The sequence below is a fragment of the Polyergus mexicanus genome, unplaced genomic scaffold, assembly GCF_030449975.1.
Source record: "Polyergus mexicanus isolate NDT 795.1 unplaced genomic scaffold, iyPolMexi1.0 SCAF_10, whole genome shotgun sequence".
NCBI lineage: Eukaryota > Metazoa > Arthropoda > Insecta > Hymenoptera > Formicidae > Polyergus > Polyergus mexicanus.
In genome coordinates this window covers 5,682,437-5,708,703 of record NW_027223330.1, presented here as the reverse complement: position 1 = coordinate 5,708,703, position 26,267 = coordinate 5,682,437, and the positions used below count along the sequence as shown (strand labels likewise).

Genomic DNA, 26,267 nt, shown 5'->3' with positions numbered 1-26,267 from the left:
CATAATACCTATATATTCTCAATATTATAATGTAGCTTCATATAAGTTACAATTTAATTCAGTTTATTTTTTCCAATCAATATAATCGAAAAATAAAAATGTATTATTTCAAAATTATGTGCGTGTATGTGCACACATAGAATATTTAATAATACATTATATGTATATACCATATATATATATACTGGGTGGCCCATTTTAATCCATCCAGTCGAATATCTCAAAAACCAAGCCCGGAAGAGAAAAATATTTCAGACAAAAGTTGTTTGGTTTCGAGGGGGCCATAAGATGGTATCATTGGTTTGAAGAGTCATTTGAAGGTCATGTGAAGGTCAACTTTAAAATCTTAAATAGAAACCCCCATTTTTTATTTAGTATTCTTGTAGCTGACATCGTGAGCTTTCCAAAACACTATAACAAAGTATTTTTTTATTAAGTACTTTTTGAGTTATTTTATATTTTAATCTGACATATTTTGATATAAAAAATTAAATATTTCGTAAAATATTCAGTTTTCGATAATTTTACCGTAATACTTCTATGTACAGAATAATAAGACAAATTAATTAGTGCCAAAAAAAACAAATAATTGTTTAAAAAAATACATTGTAAATAATTTTCTTAAAAACAATTTTTTTTATACTAATTGATTTGTCTCATTATTCTGTACATAGAAGTATTACGGTAAGATTATCAAAAACTAAATATTTTACGAGATATTTAATTTTTTATATCAAAATATGTCAGATTAAAATATAAAATAACTCAAAAAGTACTTAATAAAAAAGTACTTTATTGTAGTGTTTTGGAAAGCTCTCGATGTCAGCTACAAGAATACTAAATAAAAAATGGGGGTTTCCATTTAAGATTTTAAAGTTGACCTTCACATGACCTTCAAATGATTTTCCAAAGTCAAATCATTGCCACCATCTTATAGCTCCCTTGAAGCCACACAATTTTTGTTTGAAACTTTTTTATGTCAGATTATTGTAAGTGCCTTAAAAATCGTGGCGACCGTTACGAGGACCACCCTGTATATATATATATATATTTTTTTTTATCGTATAGGTAAATGTTTATGTATTGTAATAAAGATTTACAATACATTGTTTGTCTCGATTGTAACAGAATAATGTATTTTTACAATATTCTAAATATTTAAAACATAGAATGGACCCCTTGCCGTCCATTCTTGTGAGAACGCAACCAATATGTTTTTCGTCTTTCCGATTATAATTTGCAATCGAGATTGATGCAGCTTTTTTTGCTCAGTTGTAAAATATAGATTTTTCAAGTCTATATTTGTAGCATAGATTTTTTTAAATAAAAAATTATTTTTTATTATTTTGGAAAAGGCGAGAGTTTATTGCTTTCTAGAATTGTATAAAAATGTTCTCTTATGCATTTTACATTTTTGGAGTATTTTTCCACGCAAGGATTGCCTCTTAAGGCTATAGTCGTGGCGAAGGCGGCAGCAAAAATTCCACAACATATACCATCAGGTTGTGTTTGAACCTTTTCAAAAATTATATCACTTGAGCTTATTGTTGGATAACGAAGATGTATATAATTTTTTTCTTTAGCTACCAATTTATCGTATCTACCAGTAGCTACCAGTTTATCGTACAGCCAGGTAAACTATCGCACACGCGAAGTTTGGTGCCGTCAAAGAAAATACATCTGCAATGATTACTGCAATTTTCTCCAATTATTTGTAAGCTATTATCATTACGACTAGCTTTAATCATGTAAGGGTATTTTAAATAAAGCACACTTTGCGTTTCGAAATGAGAAGTTTCTCTTATGATACGCAAAAATAGATCGACGATTCATCGTTTAATTGACTTGTCATACGCAAGACATTATCCTTTACCAAATAAAGAGGAGCAATTGTGTTTAACAGTTTTTCATTTCTTTTTATATCATCTTCAGATATATCTCGCTCGTTACTAGAATAACTTGTGATAATGCAATCATCATCTTCCTCTTTATTCAGAGCAATATCAGCAGTATCAGTAATTTTTGTTTCTATTAACGAAACGTTCGGTTTGAATTGTTTGCTCTCTTGTATGCCATTTTCGCTTTCTACTATTTCGTTTCTTTGTTCGACTCATTGTCGCTATTTTTTTGCTGCTTCTTTAGCTTCTATAATATATCTTGGATCTCTGATTGGCATATGCCTATTATGGCGACTATCCAAGATTTCTGGAAGCATGCATTCGTTTTAGAAACATGTTAAGTAAGGTAGCATTTGATTTCTCCAAAAGATATTGTCTGCATCAATGCGCAATATTTTCATGCTTTGTGGAGTCCAAACAGCAAAAATACAATATTCTCGCCGTGTTATGTTCAACTGACCTTGAACTTGATAAAAATATCGATGATTTCTATTCATTTTGTGTGGATCTTTTTTATCAAAGATACCTTTCAAAGAAGGTAATGTTTCTACAGCTGTTTCTGCTGTTTCTGCTCAGCTGATAGAGGACATTTTATTTCCACTAGACCATTTTCGTCAATAATTCCGTCAGGAGAAGCACCCAAGCACGGATTTTCAGTATCAATAAATAATCCGCAACGTTTTATTTCTTTATTTAATTTTTCAGCCAATTCGTCTCTTGCTACTTTTTCGTTTTCGCGACTATGTTTTAGGGCTGCGGTATCAATAAACGAAGGATATAAAATGGCTTTTAATGTTGCTGCGCAAGACGTTGTCGGTCTCATGCAACATACAGTTCCAAAATTGGATGCGGTCAACATTTCTCGTCTCAATGATAACCATAATTTCGAGTCACTTTGGTTTCTCGTATCGAATTCAATTTTCTTCCAGTTTCTCGCATTTTCGGACAACTTTTCGAAATGATTTTGCCGAAGTTGTTCAAATACATCAGATGGAAGATCTGGTTTTTGAGACTACGGACCATAATAACGATCTGTTCCTGTCTCTCGTTTGAAATTTGTTTGCCTTTCTTGCACTTTTCGAGATTCTCTGGTTTTCGCAATTTTTTTTTGTCGTTTCTTTTCTACATTCTCAACAATAGGTGGAACAGTTTTATCCATGCTCTTATGTAATTCTGTAAGGACTTGTTGCGTATTAAATTGCACAGCTGCTGCCGCAACTCTGGCATTGTAAGAGCCTCGTTTACCAAAATGCGTGCGCTTTCCACCAATTTCTTTGCAGATTATCGAATTAAACGATTCTGCAGGATTACTAGTTAAATTCAGCAATAAGCTGTCGGAATAACCGCTTAGATATGTGATAGCGCCTTCTATTTTTTGATACAGGCCATGTATTTTCAACAATGGAACATAATTTTTGTTCGTTTTATTATCATTCTCTTCGCATATACCGCGTGCTTCGCATCGCTTATGTTCGCCAAAAACATGGCTAGGAATGTTCAATATATCTTTCTGCAATTCCATAGCCTTACAATGTTGAGGTGTTTGTTGATCTTTTCTTCGTAGCTCGGCTACTGTTTCTACTTCTTTTCTGATGTTTTTCATGTTGTTTTTCACAACATTTCGCAATTCTGTAAAGCCACGCTGTCTCTGCGTTTTTGGCTGAGTCATCTCTGCCACAGCTTTGAGCTTTTTACATAAATTGCGAAGTAAATGATTTGTGCATTCTACTTTTTTTACTGTGACCATCTGTTCACTATATGGTCTGTTATCAATAATGGTCTGATAAACGCTACTGTCACCGTCGGCAATAACTGTTTTATAAATCAGCCCATGCATTTCGAAGCTACAATTAAAACCTTCCGCGATGGCATCGCTCTCCATCCTTGTGGAGCTTTCGTTGCGATTAAAATTTTTGTAGCATTTGTGAGCTTTTGATTCGATACCTTTTCGTTCTGCCATATCACATACTGCACAAAATTCATTGCGGACACCAACAAAGAGAATCTTTTTCGTACGGTAACCAATTATGACTCTAATACCGGAACGAGAATTGTAGGCATTGTCATACGATCTCTTCATCCAACTACCATCCGCTACAACTGTTATATACGGAATATCGTTTATAATTTTGTTTCTCTCAAGAGCGGGGGTGATTACGATAACTGGCTCCTATTTAAAAGGTCGTTTATGAAGACATTTTTGACGAGGAACACGGGAAAAATAGTAAAAAAAATTTCCGACCAATAGTTTTCGAGATATATCACTTTAAAGTATTGGACATGATAATAAAACTTTATAAAAATGGACCCAACGATGTTGACTTTGATATATGTTGTCAAGATCATGATCCTGAGTAACTTTTCCTTATAACTTAATCGGCGGTCTCTTATAATTTTTGAGATATTTAAAGTTAAAGTTTAATTCGAAACGAAAATTTGGTTTGGGTTATATAACGTAACCCAAACCAAATTTTAGTTTTAAATCAGAAATAGGTTTGGGTTAGGTTATATCTTTCGGAAGTGGAGCCCCCCCCCGTAGGGTGAGGGGGCGGAACCCACTACGTCCACGCATATACTTTACAATGCGAAGCGAGAAAATTAAAATAAATAAAAAAATTAAACAATCCACTTCAATTTCGACGCAGACTTTTTTTCGACTTTCATTGGCAATTCACAACAAGTGGGTAGTGTTGATGTTGATAATGGAATTACTTTTATCTCTTTGAGAAAAACTTGCGCGACTTCATTCACAGAACTGATGTCATGAAACGAAGAAAAAATAGAAAAATTTGCCAATTTCGGGTGAAGACAAGGATGAATGTCGTTGCACATAATGTGAGATCATGAATGTGACTGATTACTTTCGAAAACTGAATAGAAGCGTCTACTAATAATAAGAGCAATGAGAATTTTTTGTTTATGTTCAAAAAACATAAACAATGCAAGACATTGGTAGTACATACGATTCTAAGCTACACATGGAAGATACTCGCGACAGTGATCTTCACAACATATGTTAAGGTCAAGGTCATTGGGTCCGTTTTGTAACGTTTTATTATCATGTCCAATACTTTAAAGTGATACATCTCGAAAACTATCGGTTGGAAATATTTTTTACTCTTTTTCCCGTGTTCCTCGTCAAAAATGTCTTCAGAAACGACCTTTCAAATAGGGGGCCACAGTTATCGTAATCGTGCCCAAGAGCGAGTTGTTTTTCAACTTCGCCAGCCTTTTTCATACTTTCTATCGCTGTTTTTTGAAAAGCATCGACTAACTTTTCTCTATTTTCTATGTACCTTGGCTCGGTCATACAAGGAATATTCATGGCTGTACACTGCTCATTTAGCTGAGCATAACCAATTCCTACTGTAACAGTTCCTGCTACAGCAGCTATATTAATGTCCATTATTTTTTGCTCTTCGGGTTCTGACCAGAAGTCGGCTTCAGTATGACACATTTGGTACTTGAAGTACATACGGGTTTTTAACCCTTTGTCAGAAGTGTGGGTGAGTTTCCAATCTTCAAATCGGCACTCTATTCCTCGCATGTGGTTATTAAATGTTCTGTGGATTTCTTTCCACATATGAGAAAGATTGACAATGCGACGGCCTTGAGGCATGCTTTCCTGGATACGATTTGTATCCAGAGGGCCATTATCGATAACAAAATAATTTTCATTTTCGCAAAATTTGACATTTTGACTACACGTACCTGTATTTGAATTTAACTCCTGGCATTGCATCGTGGGTATTAACGATTGGATACTAACTTTCGAATCCATCGTATCAGATAATAATTCCACCGATTTCTGATAACCGATGGATTCGTTGTTAGTATTCTTAGACGTGCTATTCCTGGAGTCATTTTCCTCTTGTCTCTCCAGCTTCAGCATCTGTCGCCTGCAAAAAAAATAATGTTAAAATATTGTTAAAAAAATAAGATGGGTCAGTTATTATATCATTATATATAATCAAGAAAAAAGTAAAATTTCTGAAAAATAAATGCAGTCTCTTGTTTATAAATCTATATCTAATTGAAAACTATATTTTATTATACAATAGATAATGTTTTACAACATAAATGTCTTATTTTTTACAATAACCAGAGGACACATATACCATATAAACCATATCTGGTGTGAAAAACAACCAGTTCACGAATAGATGCTCTCTGGTATAAAATATCTTTTTTTAAAAACCAGAACGCACATGCAAATCATTCTGGGAGAAGATATTTTTTTATAAGCAACTAGCAGACGAATATATCGTCTCTGGTATAAAATATCTTTTTTTAAAAAACCAGAACGCACATGCAAATCATTCTGGGAGAAGATATTTTTTATAAGCAATTAGCAGACGAATATATCGTCTCTGGTATAAAATATCTTTTTCTGCTACTACTTTATAACTATTATTACTACTAACTACTATTTATTACTACTATTTCTACTACTAACTACTATATGTGCAAGAGATTGCTTTATTTTTCAGAAATTACTATTTTTTCGAAATTATTATATATATGTGCGTGCGTGCGTGCGTGCGTATGTGTGTGTGTACAGATAAAAAATATATATATTAAAAAAATTAATTTCCAAGTTTTTTAAATTTATACGAATATATGAATATGTATATATATGAATATAAATATATATATGAATATATGTATTTATATGAATATATATGAATATGTATTTATATGAATATGTATTTGTATTATCTCATGTTATTCTAAAGAAATATACTAACCTTAGCATCCAGCATTTCTTGAATGAAACTCTACGTTTGGTGAGAGGCAAACGTTTTGCGTTATATTTCTTTCCCATTGTGTGTACAAGAAACTAAAACTAACAAACTAAAACTAAAAAAAAACTAAATATATATATAATGTGGAAACTTGTCACGTTTTCACTTTACACAGTTACGACACGTTCTAACGTAACTTCTTATACATGCTGCTTCGTTGCTACGCGCGGCGAGGAGTCGCGCAGTAGATCATATCATTAGCATTAAATTCTGTAGTGCATATTATTTTTATTCTTAAGTACTACAATTTTTTAATATCATCACTTCTGCAAAAAAAGCAAATTTAATCAATAAAATATATTAATGTAATATCTTTTTTGAATAATAATTTTTTGAATGGACCCGTAAACTTAGCTTTCTGGATCTTTTTTGGAAAAATAATTTATTAATGATTTATTATATATTGATTATACAATTAATCTACTAATTTAATTTCTTACTTATTGACATAACTAGAATAAACAAAATAAATGAATACAGATGAGTGACATTTGATATGTTATAAAAGTGCGGTATTGATAAGAAACATATTTTAAAATTATATTTAACATTTTATAAATGTTTATTTACAGCACAACAAATGCAAGAAATACACAAAATAACGAATGGTTATTAAATGGATCAAATGGACATAAAGCACCTGTATTATGTTTTAAGTAAGTATATGTTTTAAGTACTATCTTTTTTACAAGAGAGGGGAAAAAAATGCATCATGCATTCAGTGTTTATGATGTGTGAGTTGTATTAAACGACTAATTAATCGGCGAGGTGGATAGCTTATGATACGCAGTGAAGTGGTCTTTTCTACAAATGACAAATTATAATATTGTATGACTATGATCTATTTGTGTTATATATTTGAATATTGAGTATGAGAACGGAAGCGATCCTCGAAGTAACGAAGCTCCACCTACAACACGTAGACAAAGTCCATTGCGCCTCTCTGATAAGCAGCCTCTCAGTTTAGGCCTGTTCTCCTTTAGAAAAGAAGGAGAACTCTGATCGAGAGGTCGCCTATCTGTTGGGGCCTTAGAAAAGCTAAGTCCAAAAGTTCAAATTTTGCCTCGCATATGCCGGGTAATCGCACAGCACATGGAGACTGATTTCTTCCGATGCACATTCCAATCACATTTCTTGCAGTTGGGCCTTATACTGAGATCCAATTTATACAGGTGATAAAGAGTGCCATGCCTGTATGCGAGTCGCTATCCCAGCCTCTCAGCTTAAAGCTTCGATATAGATGGCGAGGCCCTTTTTCGAAGAAAAAGGTCTCCTCTCCTCGAGGAAAGCCCTCGACTGCCTGTACCCGATTACACTTCTCCAGGAAGTCAAATGTTGATCTCGCAGCTAATGGTCAATCTTGCTGCCCAAGCAGCAGGAGACACCAATTGCCGGCTCTAGTCTCACCAAATCAGCCTCCGAACCAGCCTTGGTAAGCTGATCAGGTACCTCGTTGTCTCTGATGCCAGAGTGCCGAGGCACCCATACCAGAGCAACCTCGTTATCTTTTGCAAGCTCTCCCAGGGTGTATCCGCAGTCCTAGACAAACTTGGAGGTAAAAGTCGGAATGCCAAGAGCCCTATAAGCCACCTGGCTGTCCGAGCAAATGCTGATGCAACTGCCTTTCTTTCCATTGACGAGAAAATCTTGTGAACAGCATAAAATCGCCACTATCGCGGCGAATTTTTGGAGTGAGATAGACTCATTAATCTCTTTTGTTGTGCCTCCGGAGAGGCACAGTAGTTGGGATCGTTTGCCGGAAAGAATTTGGGAATTCGGGCTCCGCCTGAGAACTTCACTGTTTTTATTTGTTTAAAGATTGACACCTTTTCAGTTAAATAAATATATTAATATCTATTTTATTTGTGACTTGATTACAATGTTCCCGCACTTTCGCTCGCGTCGCGTATCACGATAACGGATATCTTAACGTGCGCGTGTCTAAAATCGAGTTTCGGTCTCGAGACTCGCTTCTCGCTTCTTCGTATATATTTCTGCCGACTGCGTGGCTATTCAATATTATAATAATTATTGATACTCGTTTTGACACTCGCGGTTGTTAGAGATATTGCTCGCGTAAAGGAATAAAGATTGCCCGCGTAATATTAATTAATGATCAAGACTGCCCGCGTAATATTAATGGTAAAGACTGCCCGCCGTTCGTTAGCGGTGGGCCTTTTTATTAACTCCCCTTGGCTTCCCGGGAGGGGGTCGTTTAGCGACAAGGCTGTGTGTCATGTCGCTTGATTTTGGCAATCTCCGGATGCAAGCTAAGAAGTTTTAAGTAGGACTTCTTTGCTTGCACTTTCGCAATTTCTTTATTCCTTTTTATTTCGCTTTTAAGTAGGACTTCTACGTTGCATTTTCGCAATGTCCTTCTTCCGCTTGCCCTGATTTCCGCGTTTTCGCAATGAAATGATTGCACGGTCGCTCGGGCTTAGCGCGTGGCTCGCGTTGTCAGCGCTTTGTTCGGTCAACGCTCGTAACGTGATCTGTATTCGCGTTACACATTGAGCAATCATATAAAATAATATGTATTTAGAATAATATATTTAATAATTCGTGTATAGCCTGTTCGGGCTATAACATCCCTCCCCCGTAAGAAAAAGAAAAACGGAGGTGTAAAAGTGACGTTTTTCGCAAAACAAAATTTCTTCTTATTCTAATATACAATATTTTTCCCGTATATAATATGAATATAATCGTTTCTTATTCTAAAATCGTGTGCTTAAACTACGTTTTAGTATGGGTCTTGGGAATCCGTATGATATACGTGGTTCGTTTTCTTCGTATATCCTGACTGACGGTCGTCTCGTATATTTCTTTTTATTTTTCATAATTATATAAATTATTAATATTATTATAATTATTGTGGTTATTCCGCTTGTCGCCATAGGATATACGAATTGTTTTTGTGTGAAGAATTTGTCGTTATTGTCTTGCAAATCGTTGTTCATTTCTTTTAATTTATTTTTTAGTTCTGTTAATTCTGAATGCTGTACGATATTCTGTTGTTTCGTGTCTAGTATGTCTGTATTGTCTCGTATAAATGTAATATTAATTTCCGGTAAATACGTTTCTATTTCGCTACCTTGTATGACTTCTTTTGGTTGGATCGTCATTTCTGTTGTTATTAATTTACATTTATTTTGAAGAGTAATTTGCCCTGTTCCTTTAATTACTTTTTTAATCTCGTTATACTTTTCGCATTGAATTATTATTGATTGTTCGCGTACAGTTGAATATAACCAAGTAAGTGGCTGTTGTAACGGTATCCATATCGTTTCTGTCGCAATTACATGTTTACTTTTGCAAGCCTCATTCTGGTTTTGTGGTTGCAAGTACATTTGTATTTCGCACGGCGCGTTTGAGTTAATACGGTGTATTGGTTGTGTTTTCTCGGATATGTATCTGGAATTTATTTGGATACACTTTTTTAAATCGTCCTCCGTTATTATAATATACATTAATCCTTCTCTATTAACTACTATTATTTCGTGGTTTATTTCCGCGTGCGTAAATATATTTTTATGATCGTAAGTAGGTAATGGGGTTACTTTTATTATATCATATACTGGTTGTGAGATTAGTGGGAATCGCAATACAGTAAATATGATTGATCCTTCACGGTATGCCGTTATTTTAATATATTCTTCTATTGCTAACCATTCATCGTTCCGGATTTCGAAAGGAAAATATAAACCGTGAGGTAATTGGATCGCTGCTTCTTTTAGCTGTGTCATAATATCGCTAATAGGTGTTAGTACGGGGTGCATCGTGCCCTTGCGTACATACGTAAGATATTCTATTACATCTTCCGCATCTCGAATTAAATCTGTTATCATCGCGATGATTACCGTAAAATGTTCGGTTATTTCTTCGCGAGTACTGTATTCTCGAACATAATGGTTTAATAGTTTACCGTTATGATCTAGTATATTTTCTAGTTTATATAGATGTATTATAGTACTATTTAAAATTTTTATTTGATTTTCCGCGACATGTTGAATGGTTTGCTGATTATTTTGTAGGAGATTTAATTGTTCATTTATTAACTCTCTATCATTCGCATCTATTGTACCGAACAATGTTTTCGCTATTGTGCCTATTTCGTCGATGAGACCTCTACATCCGTTCGTCCGTGTCTTGTATAGCGTATTTATTAGAGTCATTAATTTTGTTAATTGTTTCGATTCGTTTTTTACGATTTTCTCTAAATTGTCGCAAGTACGTTTATGGTGGAATTCCGATTTTATTTGTTCGCACATCTCGTTGGTTTGTTGGATGTATTGGTTTATTTGCCATGCTTTGTCGTTTAGCGTTGTTATATCTAATTTAATAACTAATTTCCACGTTTTTGTAGCTTGCTGTAATTGTCCGATTTTCTCGAAATATATGCCGGGGTTGTGTAGGAATTCTTGGATTTGGTAAGGTGAATCCGTTTCATGTTGCCCCGTGCGACTCTCGGCCTGTCGGCTGTTCCAGCTGACGAGTATCCTGCAATTTTATATTAAAATGTTTCATATAACCGTCTTATCGGCTCTCATTTTATGAGTTTCAGCTTTCTTCTTGCTAGCTTTTAGCGTCGGTTAGTTTTTTATTCAGTCGCGTTTTATTGAGTATCCGACTAACATGGTGTGCGTGAATTTAGTCGATCGTTCGCGTTATCTGCCTTCCTTGGAGGGCGAGGTTGACGATACTGGTGATGGTGCGGTGTTGGTTATTGTGCCTCAGACTGACATGAATATAGTGGACGATGGGTTCGACGATGCCTTTTTGGTTCCTAGTTATGAACCTCCTGATGGGTTCATTTCATTGTTGCGTCGACTTTGGCTGGATGTGCCGGTACGCCTTCGAGGGCGCGTTTTTCGCAACCATCTCCGTCCTATTGAGCAAATGCGTCGCGCTTTGGAGCGGATGCGGTCGTTCCAGTAACGAATAAGTAAGTTCTTATTCTAATTTTCTATAAATTGTTTTAATTTATTTGTATGCATGCGAACCTCTTTTTTTCCTTTCTTAATTGTATAATTCACGTCTGAATTTTTCTCGATTATTACGTACGGTCCGGTCCATAGGGAGTTTCTTGGATCGTCCGCGTCGGAGCGTCTCGTCGTATACTAATACTTTGTCGCCGACTTTAAATTTGATATCTCTAGTACCTTTGTCATACTGTTTTTTGGCTTTAATTTTTTCTTCTTTAATATGCTCTTTTGCGAGCTGACTCGTTGCCCTTAATCTTTCTTTTAATTCTTGCGCGTAATCGTCGTAATTGTATGTCGGTTTAGGCGGTCTCGTCAGTGACGTAGATAGATCCGCTTGGTGCCCGTACACTAATTCGAAGGGTGTATACCCCGTAGCTGTATGTGGCGTCGTGTTATACGTAAACATTGCGAACGGTATCCATTCGTCCCAGTCTGTCTGGTCTTCGTTTATGTAGTGTCTTAAATATTCCGCTAATGTTCGATGCGATCGTTCTAACGCGCCATTACTTTCCGGATGATAGGCAGTTGTCTGTATTTTATTTATTTTTAGTAATTTACATGTATTTTTGAATATTTCGCTGAGGAAATTTGTGCCTTGATCCGTTAAAATTTTTTCCGGTATTCCGTGTTCAAGTACAATTTTTGTAACGAATTCCTTACTGACCGTGTTTGCTTCTTGGTTTGGAATCGGTATCGCTTTGCTGAATTTCGTTAAATTGTCTTGGAATGTTAAGAGATATTTATTTCCGTTTGTTGTAACTGTTAACGGTCCTACAATATCTAACGCGCATTTTTCGAAAGGTTTAGTAGGCGTATCCGTAATTATTAACGGTACTTTATTTTTTTCGCGATAATTTATTTTTCTGGCACAATTCGCATTTTGCGATGTATTTTTCTACATCTTTCGTTATTCCTGGCCAATTATAATTTAGGCGGATTCTTTTTATCGTGCGTTCAACTCCTTGATGTCCTCCTGTGGGTGCATCATGATATTCATACAATATCTGTTTCTTGTCTTCCTCTGTGTATATTTTTTCTTCGTCGGAGTTTGTTTCTTCTTCTATTGCGAGGATTTCTCGTTCTTCCTCTTCTGTTTTATGCGCTTCTCTTGTTACATTGCGGCTCAGTGCATCGGCGTTCGCGTTCGCTCGTCCGGCCTTATGAATGATTTCATAATCATATTCTTCGAGTTTTAATCTCCATCGGATTAATCTTGATCCGAGATCATTCACATTAAATAACCAGATTAATGGTTTGTGGTCGGTTACGATTTTAAATTTCGTACCGTATATGTATGGCCTAAAATGTTTTACAGCCCATACAATTGCTAGTAATTCCTTCTCTGTTGTATTGTAATTCTGCTCCGCTCGCGATAAAACTCTGCTGGCGTAAGCAATTGGTCGGTTATTACCTAGTTTTCCTTGTGACAATACTGCTCCGATTGCATAGTCGGAAGCATCGGTGGTCACTATGAATTCTTGATTGAAATCTGGATACGTTAGCACTGGCGCAGTCATTAATTTTTCTTTTAATATTTCGAAAGCATTTTGCTGTTCCATTGTCCACTCGAATTTTTTCGTTTTCTTTGTTAATTTCGTTAGCGGCTTGGCTATTTTTGAAAAATCTTCTATGAATTTTCTGTAGTATCCGGCTAGTCCTATGAAAGATTGTATATCTTTTACTTTCTTCGGCGTCGGAAACTCTTTTATTGCGGTTAGCTTTGACGGATCCGGAGATATTCCATTCTCCGAAATAATGTGACCTAGATAAATTACTTCTTTGCGCAAAAACTCACATTTATCTGGTTGCAATTATAGATTATTTTCTCGGAGTCTCTGTAGTACTTCCTTGAGTCTTCTATTGTGGTCCTCTAGGCTCGATCCGTATATGACGATGTCGTCTAAATAAACTAGACATTTAAGTCCTTGCATTCCTGTTAGAATTGAATTCATCAATCTCTGGAATGTTGCTGGCGCATTTTTCAATCCAAACGGCATTCTATTAAATTCATAGTGTCCGTAGGGCGTTGAAAAAGCTGTCTTTTGTTTATCTTGCTCAGCCATCGGTATCTGGTGATATCCTGACGCTAAGTCTAGTGTAGTAAAATATTTAGCGTTTCCTAGCTGGTCCAGTATATCGGTGATATTGGGCAGTGGAAATGAATCGCCTATTGTTAAATCGTTTAGCTTCCGAAAATCTACTACTACTCGGAGCTTAGGTTTTCCGGATGCGTCGGCCTTTTTTGGTACCACCAATAAGGGTGCGTTCCATTGACTCGCGCTTGTTCGGATTATGCCATTTTTTAGCATTTCTTGCACTTGTTTATTTACTTCCGTTTTGTGCTTCTCGGGAAGACGATACGGTCTCGTGTTCACCGGCGAGGTGTCGGCGCGCGTGTTTATCTCGTGCTCTACCGTCGCGGTGCACGTCAGTGGTTCTCCGTCCAACTGAAATGTATCGTAATATTCTTCGCATATCCGTAGGAGTGCCTGTTTTTCTTCCGTATTTAAATGTTGCGTGCGTAGTAGTTGTCATATTTGTCCGTGTCTCGAGTTAGTATACTTAAAATTTTTTCTTGTTTCCACCGTATGTATTTTAGATTCGATCTCGCGTTCTATGTCTTCGAGGGTGACGTTTGGCGTCTGTATCTCGACTTCCATATCGGTTGTATTTATAATACTAACGGGACACGTGTAATTTTTTGGTTCTACTAAGCAGTTTCCAAGGTAAATTCCTGGAGCTGTTTCTTCTGCTCGTACTATTCCTATTCGATTTTGATTTGTTTTCGCTTTTACGATGGTCTCGCTGCGCGGTTTTAGAATCGTTTTGTTAAGCGAATGGAATTTTAGTACGGCGTTTCCTATTTTTAATTGACTTTTATTATAATCGCAAGATACCGAATGTTGTCGAAGGAAATCAATTCCTAGTATTCCTTCATATTCGATCGGAATGTCGTCCTTTACCACGTAAAATGCATGTTTTACCTTATGGTTTCCTATCTTGATTGTGGCGTACATTTTTCCGATGGTATGTATTTTATGTCCGGTTATACCAGTGAGCGCGATTTTATCTTCGTGTATCAATGCGTTGTCCTTTAAATGTTTCAATTTTATTAGTGAGATGGTCGATCCTGAATCGTACAACATCTGTATTTTTTCGTTTTTCACTTGTCGCATTGGTAATGTTATTAGCAATAAGTCCGTCTTTTTCTTTGCACGTGGCATATCTTTAATATGCGTAACGCGATACTCAGATGCAGGTCGCGGTTGTCTCTTTCTCGCTTCTTCCTGCTCGTCTTCGCTGCTGCTACTTGCGCTATCGGCGTTTCTGTTTTGTTGTCGCGGTTTCTTTCGATCGCGTATATTTTCGTCGCGCGTTTTTTGCTGATTTCCGACTTTTAGTTTATTTGTATTGTTTTTCGGTTTTCCTTTTAGACTCCAGCATTCGTCGCGGCTGTGTCCTGTTCTTTTGCAATGCGAGCAGTATTTATTTATTGCGTTTATTCGCGAGGGTTTTTCCGGCTTCGGGACCGCGTATCGGCAATCGCGTCCGAAATGTCCGTTTTTTCCGCATTTAAAGCATTGCGGTGTCGGATTTCGACTATTTCTCGCGAGTAACTAAATTCGGTTTTATTTTTATTAGCAAAACCATTCGTTCTCGCTGTTCCCGGTCTGAGTTTTTCTTCGGCGCTCGCGCCCGTTATCGCTTCTTGGAGCGTCGTATATCGCTGCGCGCGTACGTGCACTTGTAATTCGTCGTGCACCCGATTTGGAAATTTATTAATGCCTGCGCCTGGATTGTCTGTTGAATCGTGCGTTTGGATTATGCGGAATGCTCTTGTCCTTCGATCATCGAATCGTATAATTGCATCGCTAGTAGATCAACGCGTTGTCCGAAAGTGTACGCAGTTTCATTCGGCTTTTGTTTTAGCGAGTTGAATCGATCTGTAAATGTGTCGTGCTTTGTTTCGACTGGTAACAAGTCTCGAGTTGCTGCTTTAATTCGTCGAACGTTTGTATATCTCGCGTCTCAAAGTCCTGCATCGCTTTCCGTTTTAATTTTGTAAATAAGATTGCTTGAATTAACGATTCTTCGTCTGCGGGGTTTATGTTCTGAACAGCGTATTTGCACGCGTTTAAAAATTCTTGCAGTTTATGTCGCGAGGTTCCGTCGAACTCGGGGATCATCATTCTCACTTCCTTTAACGGTAGATAATTCGGGGCGACGCTTCGTCGATTTCTGATATCGCGTCCCGTTCGCCCATATGTTGTTTCAAACGCATTATTATCGTTTTCCCTATTAATGTCTGTATGACGGGGTAATTGCGCGTCCGCGCTCTCTAATCGCGTTGCTCGTATGTTTAACGAATGGATGTCCGCGCGTATTTCATTCAAAATGTGGATTATCTGTGTATAATCTCCTTTTTCTTCGCGGTTTGTTTCGTGGGACGGTGTGTGATCAGCCTTCACTATATTTCGGTTCATTTGGTGAATGGATCGTCGCATTCTTTCTATTTCCTCGTCTACCGCGCTTTGTGGCGGGTTCGCGGGAGTGTTTTCTCGCGGATTTCGCGATTCGGCCATATTACTTTCTTGTTGGCTATAAATTTCTTCCGGATCGAATAGATCGCTCTCGTAGGAAGTTAATGAAAATTCGCGCCGTAGGGATACTCTACTTGGAGTTCTACTAATATACGGTCGCGTACGTCTAGTCTCGCGTTGAGTGTCGTCAGTGGGGTCAGTCGTATTACGCGGGAATAGGCTTTCGTCAAAATTGTTAAACGGAAATTCGCGTTCTGTGACGACGTTTTCCGGTAACTCGGGCTCGCTTTCGCTCGAGTATTGAGTTTCTAAGTTTTTTCGCACGTTATAAGGATTTTCTTGCGGTGCTAAACTTAATTTAATCGCTCGTCGGGCTGGTTCACTGAGTAACCACGATCGGTTCGCTATCGGTTTCGGTATATTAGAACCTTCCGACATTCACGCTATTATATTTATTAAATTTTTTCGGACTTACAATAGTATAACGGCTCGCATGATCGCTCGCTGTGTCAGTAGGTTGCTGACGCTGCAGTCCTTCGCTCGGCGGCTGATACGGCTGATGATGCTCGTCGTACGGCGGTCGTTGTCCGGCGTCGGTGCGTTGTCTGTAGAGTTATCGTAGGTCGCGATGCTTGGCCGCTCACGTTTCTGCTACAGCTGTTGTGGCGATGCTCGTTCTGTTGTCCGTGCGGTGTCTTCCGTTGATTGTAGTTTCCGTCAGCTTACGTTTTACGTGTGCTGGTGTGCCTGTCCTGTTTACACTCTGGGTGCCTTGCAGCTCTTGGGGAAGGCTTAGCTGTTGCTTCCGTCCGTCAACTTCAATTGAATTGATTGTTGGCGTGCCCGCTTTTTAACACAACCGTGTCTTTTGCAGGTCTTGCTTAGTTCTGGCGATGCCCCGGCAAATCCCACGCCTCCGAAGAGACTGGTGGGCTATAACACTTTCCCTCGACAATAGACGCCTGCTTTAGAGCTCGAGTCAATCCTGGATTCATCCGTAAAGAAAATGACCCCATTTTTCAGCACCGGACCCTGCGACTTAAGCCAGTCTTCTTCAAAAAGCATACCTTGAAAAGTGCTTTCAGGGCACGAATGGCTGGCATTTTGTCCTGCTCCATACTAAATTTAGAATGGGAAAGAATCCCGTCAGGAAGCTTGGTGTGTCTGGTACCGGCTCTCTATTTTTACTCATATCTCAGTCGATAAGCCGTCGATGCAGCTGTGATGATAATCATCTGGTAAAGCGGCTCGATACCGAGCAGCACTCCTATCCTCGCGTGGTCCCCATAGCTTCAAGGGCCTCTCTTAAAATGAGAGCTCTTAGGGTGCTCCAGTATTGTTTTCGTCGACACTAACTGTACTCTAGGGCATCATACTACTGGAGCATATAGCAATCTAGGTTTAAGAATGGCAGATTAGATCCAGTAGACTATCCCTGGCCTAAGGCACCAGATCTGGCCAAAGGATCTTCCGCGCAGTCAGAAGTAAGAGATTTTACACTTTTACATCGATCCTCCAGGTGTTTTTCCAAGTGAGCTTCCTATCTAAGATAACTCCAAGATATTTCGCTGACCTGGCCGGTGGCAATCTGATATCTGTCAAGGTGAATCTTACCACAGTGCCCAGCGTGTAGTATAAATATGACCAGCTCCATCTTCTGGGAATTAACCGAGAAACCAGTGCTATCACACCACTCCTTTACTACTCCAAAATCACACTATGTGAGTTCTAGAAGCATGTCCAGAAAGAATCTTTGCACAATGATCGCCAGATCGTTTGCATATCCTTGCGCGAAGAAGCCTCTGTCATCAAGTTTCCTAAATAGTCCGTCGACTACTAGGCGTCACAGAAATGAATAGAGCATCTCGTTCTGTAAGTACTCTGATCCAATGAACTAGCTTGTCCGGGATACCTCGCAGCGTTGCTGCCCTATAAACAACTTTATGAGAGGTGTTGTTAAAGACGCCCTCTATATCTAGAAAGATTCCCACTACATAGCTTTTCTCCATAAGATCTCTCTCAATTTGGGATACCATAAAATGGATTGCTGTTCCCGTAGAGAAGCTCATCCTATAAGAGTGTTAGTTCTCGTGCAGTGGGTACCGCCCAAGAATGACATCCCTCAAATAAATCACGATCAACTTTTACAGCTTTTTTAGAAGAAAAGACATCAGACTAATTAGTCTAAAATCTAAAATTGTCAGAAGTGCAGCACGTTCTGCCGATTTTAGATGTAAATACCTTTCTCGCCAACTCCTAGGCTTTGGGTATATACCTCAAAGCAAAACATGCCCTCAGCGTCAAAAATCCTATTCCAGCGGACTTGAATGACTTAAAGGATTTGAGGGCGCGTTTTACTCTCAGACTTGGCTAGCTGCCAATTTCCAATCGCAACCACGTGCCCCTTAATCTAGGCTGCGCAACCCATTTGTCCGAGTCGACATCAGATTCCTTCCTAAAGCTCTGAAAATTGATCTTCAGGAACCAGACATCGCTCTCCCGAAATTACGTCCCCATTCGGGAGGTGTATTGCCTGCAGGTATAAGTCCTGGTTTTTTGGCAGTATTCTACAGAGCCTGGAGGCCTCTGGAATCTTCTCTATAGACTCGCAGAACCCCTTCCAGCTCCTTTTTTGACGGCTATTACAAAGTCCTATAGGTCTTCCGGAACCTCCGATAGAAGTCCCAGTCTAGCAGGCGATCCGTGTTCCTGGCTCTGTTCCAGGCATGTCGAGCCTCTGCAGTTTCGGTCTCCACCAAGATACCTTGTTAGAGCAAACTGCTCTCACAGTTCTTTTCATAACTGTTTACTAGAGTTCTTTAAAGATGATTCACGCAGAGCTCTAACCCCGCATTGGTCCCGTACCTTTTAGCGAAGCCACAGAGAGCAGTGCATAAGTCATTCCGGAACGAGTCTCAATCTGTTCTTTTCGGATTTCTTTTATTGATTGTCTCAGCCCTTATATTGGCAAGCCTGAAGATAATCTGCTTCAATCTGATCGGAAAGGGAGGGCTTAGATGAGACCCGCCAGCCGACCACTTCAGAATCCAAATTTCTAGATAAGGTCAAGTACCTCACACTTTAGCACTTTCTGAAATGTTGGTTCACTACTCTTATTTAGGATCTTCAAATCAGTGGCCACTAAGTAATCCAGGAGCCTTCTGCTTCGGTTGTTGATATCGGTGTTCCTCCAAATCGTGCGGATTAGCGTTGCACCCCACGATCAGTGGCAGCCTCCTTTCCTGGCAGTGTTTTGCCAATTTAATCACAGATTCTGATGGAAGTGAGCCCGCCTTTTCACGCGGAAAATATGCTGATCTTATCACTACCTTCCTTAGTTTCACCGTGTTGAATCTGATGAGATCCACCGTAATTGCAAAAACATTCGGAATAAAATTCCGGCGTAAGCTGCGCTTTTAAACTCTTGACCATAATTGTAGCCTTGGTACTTGGCTCTGTGAAAAATTTGAAAAGTCTCCCGATGCGCCCGATAGGCAGCTCAATTAACGGTCGTGTTATATATATATATATATATATATATATATATATATATATATATATATAATATGTACAATCCTATGTTTGTCTAATTTTTGTGGTGGCCTTGAAAAGGGCATTTTGATTTAGCCCTGATAATGGCTATCGTCGCCTTCGTCTCCGCCAAATGAGAGAGCGTTGTTTTCGTGCGTTGAAAAGACCCCCTACTTGTCGCGACGTTGATGACGGTGTCGAACGTCTCGGTTGAGTCGATTTTTCTGAGCTGTGGTGGAGTACCAGAAAGTGTGTAGTATAATGTTGGAGATCGTGCTGGCTCTTGGTTAGTCTGAATGCTGGCGACCTGTGTGAATTTTCAGTCACTGTCAGACTGCGATGCCTGGTCGGTTTCCGAAGATTGTTCGATCTATGTTCTCCTATGCACCTGCGAAAGTGATAGCGTCTGCATTTCCCTGGAAATCGGTCATGTTGATGAGGTCGGAAGAGGAGATAAGAGTTGTAGCGCTATCCAAGCTTTTTTGGTGATGTGTAGCGGCGGATGCGCACGTCCCACGTCATGAGGAGGTGACGCGGAGATCGAGTCAGACTCAGCGGTGGCAAGTCCAGTGGCATGAGATTCCAGGAGAGTAGATTTCAGCTTACTCGCTTTTCTTGGAGTGTCCTTGCCGGCAACTGCGGACCTGCGACATTTTCTGTCCGCTCGATGCTCGACGATTTGGATGGCGGAAGGGACCGTGGTGGACAGCAACGCGTCTGTTCGGAATTAAGGCTCCTCAAAAAGTACGTAGCGAAGAATACTTCGCTCTATACGAGTTGTGTTCGTTCTAGCTTAAGAGGTCTTGATTCTGTCAGCTGTGAGCTGCAACTGGTGTATGGTTCTGCCGCGTAGTCTTATATTCGCTTTTCACCGGATTGTACTTGCTGGTAGCGACTTGCGAATGTCGCCGCATTGCGATAGACACATGAGGTTGCCGCAAGCTTGCACATGCTAAACTTGTGGTGCCTGCTCTAAACTCGCATGTGTGCGTGATTGCTGCATGCACGTGGAGCGTTATCTGCGGCTGGTATATTCGCTGGCGCTCTTGTGACGTATTTCCGCCATAATGCACACCTCATTTGAAACCGCTCGGCGGATTAGTGTGGGACTTTACCCATACCCCCCCCCCCCCCGTTTTTAGCTCAATACAATCTAAGAAGGGACCCCGGGAACCGTATGAGTGTTACCCTTGGGAAACTCCTCAATTAAAAACTATCTAATAAACTCTCTAATTTTTATGTAGGTATTTATGCATATACACGCGCGCATGCATACATAAACAGGTAATAATTGTATCAATTGTATTACCTATGCGGGTAAAGCGGTTTAAAATGAATAAACAAGTCCTTTACCGTTTTGTAATTTTCACAATAATTAAAAAAAAATTAATTTTAAAAAATTAGTCTGTTTAAGTATGAGCAAGCGGCGGAAAAAAATAACTCATTGTTACGTGATTGGCGCGTCCTTGTTAGGCGCACGACGAAACGTTGGGAGAAGTGTTTTACAAATAATAATGATTACCTACAAATAATGTGTAATATACTGAACTCCCGCGAAAACTATCTCTTTCTGCCACGCGCTTATACTTGCTGGGATTGGCCGACTTTTTGAAATTAATCTATCATTAATTATTGTGAGAATGAAAACGGTAGAGGACTTTCTTACTCGGTTTAATCCGTTCTGTCTGTACATAAGAGGTGATACGGTTATTACTAGATATCTTATATATACAGAGAGTTGAAAAGTTTCCGGGATAGCAAGATCTTTCAAAAATTAAATATTTTGTTAAAAATGTTAAATATAGGATTGGCCAATAAGTCCGTGCGGTTTTTGCCGGCAGATGACAAAATTATGCAATTGGATAAGCATTTTGAACAGCAACTATATTCAGTCCAAATCTTGGAAGCGCATAATTCTTTAACTAATATTTCATTGTGCATTTAAAAAAAAGCGTGAAGATTGATTGGGTTTTGTGTGTTTGGCGTTGAAAGATGAATAATCGAAACAAGCATTTTCAGCATATCACGCTTTTTTTTTTATTTTAAAAAGGAAAAACGCGGCGCAAACCTCTTAATAAATCTGTGTGAAGATGCCGTGAAAGAACGGTAAAGAACGCATGTGTCAGAAATGATTTCGAGATTTCGTTTTGGAGATTCTTCTGTTCATTCATGCACTGTTCTTGGACCGGCCAGTTGAGATTGATAGCGACAAAGTGAAGATGTTAATTGACACTAATCCATGCTACGCGACACAAGAGATTGCAGACATTCTCCAAATATCGAAATTGAAAGCAGCGAACCATGAGGAGCGTCCAGAATTGGTGAAAATCGCAAGGGCCCTCATCTTCCATCACGATAATACCAGGTCGCACATATCTTTACAGACACAACAAAAATTATATTATTAGAGCTGGGCTGGGATATCTTATCACATCTTCGATATTCATCTGATCTTTCTCGTTCAGATTATCACCTATTTCGCTCCCTTCAAAATTTCTTGAATGAACAGCGCTTCGTTTTAGAGGAAGCTATCAAACAGCAATTGGAGGAGTTTTTTCACCGAGAATGATAGGAAGTTCTTTGAGCGAGGAATTATGAAGCTGTCCAAAAGATGGCCAAAGATAATGGATCAAAATGGCTAATACATTGTTAAATAAAATGATTGTTTTCTATAAAAAAATCATCTCTTATTTATACGTAAAAAATCACACGGACTTATTGGTCAACCCTAACAAAAGTTGTTGCGTATCAGATATTGTATCAAATGAGCATATTAATTTGATTTTGGATTAAGCCTTCAAGATCAGATAAAAATATTTAGAATCTTTTTAAATATAATATAATTTTTCTTGCGCTTTTTTATAATAATTGGTGAGATATTTACAAAATACTTGTCATAAACCCTTTTTTATAGAAATTATTGAGTTATTAGTTTTTAAAGTTTAAATATTGGTGGCATTAACTGAAGATATATTACGAGAAATGCGAAATTCCATTCCTTGTACCATATGTGTGTATGTCAGGACTTTATAGTTCATTACTTCTATAATATTTAATAATTTAATCATTTTTCTCGTATGTAATTTCAATGTATTCTCAAAATGATGATTATTTATTTGAATACGCTATTAATGCGTCAAATAAAAGATTACTGAATTTATCAAAGTTTCTGGGTTGATGTTTCTGCAGGCATTTCTGACATTTGTTCGCTTGATTTAACATTTGCAGACTTTTTTATAAAGATATGTTAAAGATAAAGTCAACCTGATCGCGCAACTTTTTAAATACCGAATATACTATAAATTTCAAAATTCGTAACCCGAAAAATACTGATTACGAGAAAAAACTTTATTATAATATTTTAAAAACATCTCGAGATGTGTGTGTGTGTCTTAGATTTAAAAATATGTAATAAAAAATGGGGATTTTCATATTAAAAGATCAAAGCAATTTTTACATGACTTTGGAAAATCAAGCAATGTCAAACTAAAATTAAAATTGTACGTCTCTTAAAACTAACAATAAGAATAATTTTTGTTTGAAATAGTTGATTAAAAAAGATTATTTTCCAAGATATTTGAGTATCAAAAATATATAAAATAGACTTCTTTCTATAAACAAAAGTTGGGGCACTATATTTTAACAGTGTATTTGTGGAATCGAATCGAGCCAAAAAGTTCATCATTTTTTTCAAAATACTCGAGATATATCGAGATAAATCAAGATAAATAGAGATCAAAATATTTTACTAATAATATAGTTTGACGAATTGTGCTAAACACGTACACTTAAGAGCGGATTACTGCACGCAAGCGGGTTTCTCTTATCGTTACCAGAAGAAATAAACAATTTCCTACATAAGTATAATAGATTTACGCATATGCTTACTTTGCATCGTCATACTGTAAAATACAATAAATATACTAAACAAACGAATTAATCAAACAATTAAAAAAAATCAAAGGTTCGACCCAAAACGCTCAGTCATCAACTTTCTTTGAACAACATTTATTTTGTCTGCAAGCGCATAATATGATCGTTATTCTCTTTTAAATGCTTGAAGCATACTTTTGATCTTGATGTTTTACTTTATTGAGCATATAGGCATGCATTTTATGTATAGAGTTAGTAGTATAATTAGGCCGGTTCTAACCCAGGTCCTCTGAGGGAGGTGAGGGGCAAGGAGAAATCGGCGTGGGAAGTATGACGTCACGCGGGGAGCCACGTCCTCATCGGTAGGCGAAGGGATACGCGAGAGGGGAACAGCGGCGAAACCGATAGACGAGCGGTCCACGGAGAGGGGGAGGCAATAGCAGCGCTATCCTTCTCGCAATGTGTGCGAGAAGGATAGCGCTGATGATATTGCATGCACGTGGAAGAAGCATGGCGTTCGCATACACGTTGGAGAGAGATAGCACACAGATATGAGGGAGATAGCGTGAGGCGTTCGCATGCATGAGAGAGAAATAGTGGGAGGGGGAAAGAAGAGGCGTGGAAGGGAGAAAGAGAGGGAGAGGGAGAGAGAGAGAGATTGATTGCTTGATCTTTATTAGCTTTCTCAGCTATAATACAAATCTAGTTTACATTAATTACAATATATTCCTTTAACATTCACTTAAACGGTATAATTCTTTCATTCTACTTTATTTCAGCTGGCAAGGCGTTATACATTTTCACTCCTTCGTTAAACATACTCTTTTGCGCACTCCTTGGTTTGCGATATTTTATTGCAATATCCCCAGCTTGTCGAGTTTGTCTTTCACTCTCATTTCCCACTATTTCTAATCTATTTCTTAATTGCTCCGATAACATGTTTCTTAAAATCTTAAAAATAAATATACATACATTATAATATAGCCTCTGTTTTATGGACATAAACTGCAACCATTGCAATATGATCCTCATAGTCCGGTTTTGTGCTTTTTGCAATTTATTCAGCTGCGTTTCTCCTATAGCAATTAACAGCGTCGCACAATACTCAAAGTGAGGTGCTATAATTGTCTTATATACAATACATCTAGTGTATGCTGATATATAATTACCTACTTTATTGAAAAAACTCGTTTTTTTCCCTATTTTTTTTAGCATATAATCACAGTCGTCTTTAAATCGTAGCCTATCATCAATAATTATGTCCAGGTATTTCATTATTTCCACATGTTCAATCTCAGTTCCATCCAAACATTTCAATGCAATATTACCTCGCAGTTCTTTCTTTATATTTCTGACAATTATATATTTCGTTTTTCCTGCATTCATTTTTAACTTATTTAAATTCATCCACTCTTCTATTATGGTAAATGCCATATTCATTTTGCCCTCTAATTCCGCGCTGCTTTCTCCAGTTACATATATTAACGTATCATCTGCAAACATTTTTATACTACATCCTTCTAGATAGATTTTTACTATATCATTTATATATACTACAAATAACAAAGGTCCTAATACAGATCCTTGTGGTCATTAATTTAGACTATTTATTATTAAACTGAACCTACTGTATTCTATCCTTTAAATATGATCTTAACCATTCTATAACCATTCCCTAATTCCCTAATTGATATAATTTTTCTAATAATCTTTCTCTATCTATAGTTTCAAAGGCTCGCTTAAGATTCATGAAAATTACCTCTATCATTTTTCCCTCACTAACTAGCAATTTCCATTCATCGATGACTGTTTAAATCGCTGTTTCACACGAATACCGTTTTCTAAAACCCAACTGACGTTCCGTTATAATACAATTATCTTCCAAATACGTTTCAATTTGTTTTTTAACTACTAATTCTAACATTTTTTCAAATATTGGTAACATATTTATAGGCCTAAATTCACTTGCTTTTCTAGCTTTCTCTATTTTTGGAATCGGTATTATCATAGACGTTTTCCAATCTTTTGGACAGCAACTTCCCTTCAAAGAATTATTTATTATATCAACAAATTCCTCTTTTATTACGCAAAATACTGCCTTTAATATATCGCTAGTTATTCCCTTCTCTGTACCTTTCTTTTTCGGTAGACCCATAACAGTTTCCTGTAAATGCTCTATACTAATCATTTCAAAATTTTCCATAATTCCCTCATTTTCAATAACATAAATAATTCTTTTACAAGCACTCCCAGGTTTACTCCCATTTATAGATTTCACTATACTATCAATACTTTGTATATAATATAAATTAAATTTATCTGCTATATTACATACTTCAGTGCTGTCTAATATTTCAAAATCTATATCTTCTACTTCTCTCTTACCTCCTGGCTCGCCTCTAATTATTTCTTTTAGTGTTTTCTACATAGATGTAGGATTATCTTTATTAAGATCTATCATATTTTCATAATATTCTTTCTTCTTTGCCCTACTTAATTTAGCTACTGTATTTCTTTCAATTTTAAATTGCAACCAATTTTGTTCCATATCAGCATACAATGCCTTCCTATATGCCTCATCCCTTTTTGCCGCTGCTTGTCTTATTTCATCTGAAAACCACTTTTTCCCTTCCGATA

At 37.6% G+C, this 26,267-nt stretch overlaps 1 protein-coding gene and 1 pseudogene across 1 annotated transcript in view; one reads left to right on the top strand and one right to left on the bottom strand.

Moving 5' to 3' along the window:
- Positions 1 to 26,267, top strand: part of Ttll5 (Tubulin tyrosine ligase-like 5) — a 233,363-nt gene that overhangs the window by 103,396 nt on the left and 103,700 nt on the right. The window contains exon 3 of the mRNA XM_070303015.1: positions 7,276 to 7,359. Within this exon, the coding sequence (XP_070159116.1) occupies positions 7,276 to 7,359 (84 nt within the window). The remainder of the gene's footprint in view (positions 1 to 7,275; positions 7,360 to 26,267) is intronic.
- On the bottom strand, positions 1,342 to 5,796 carry LOC138937247 (uncharacterized; annotated as a pseudogene).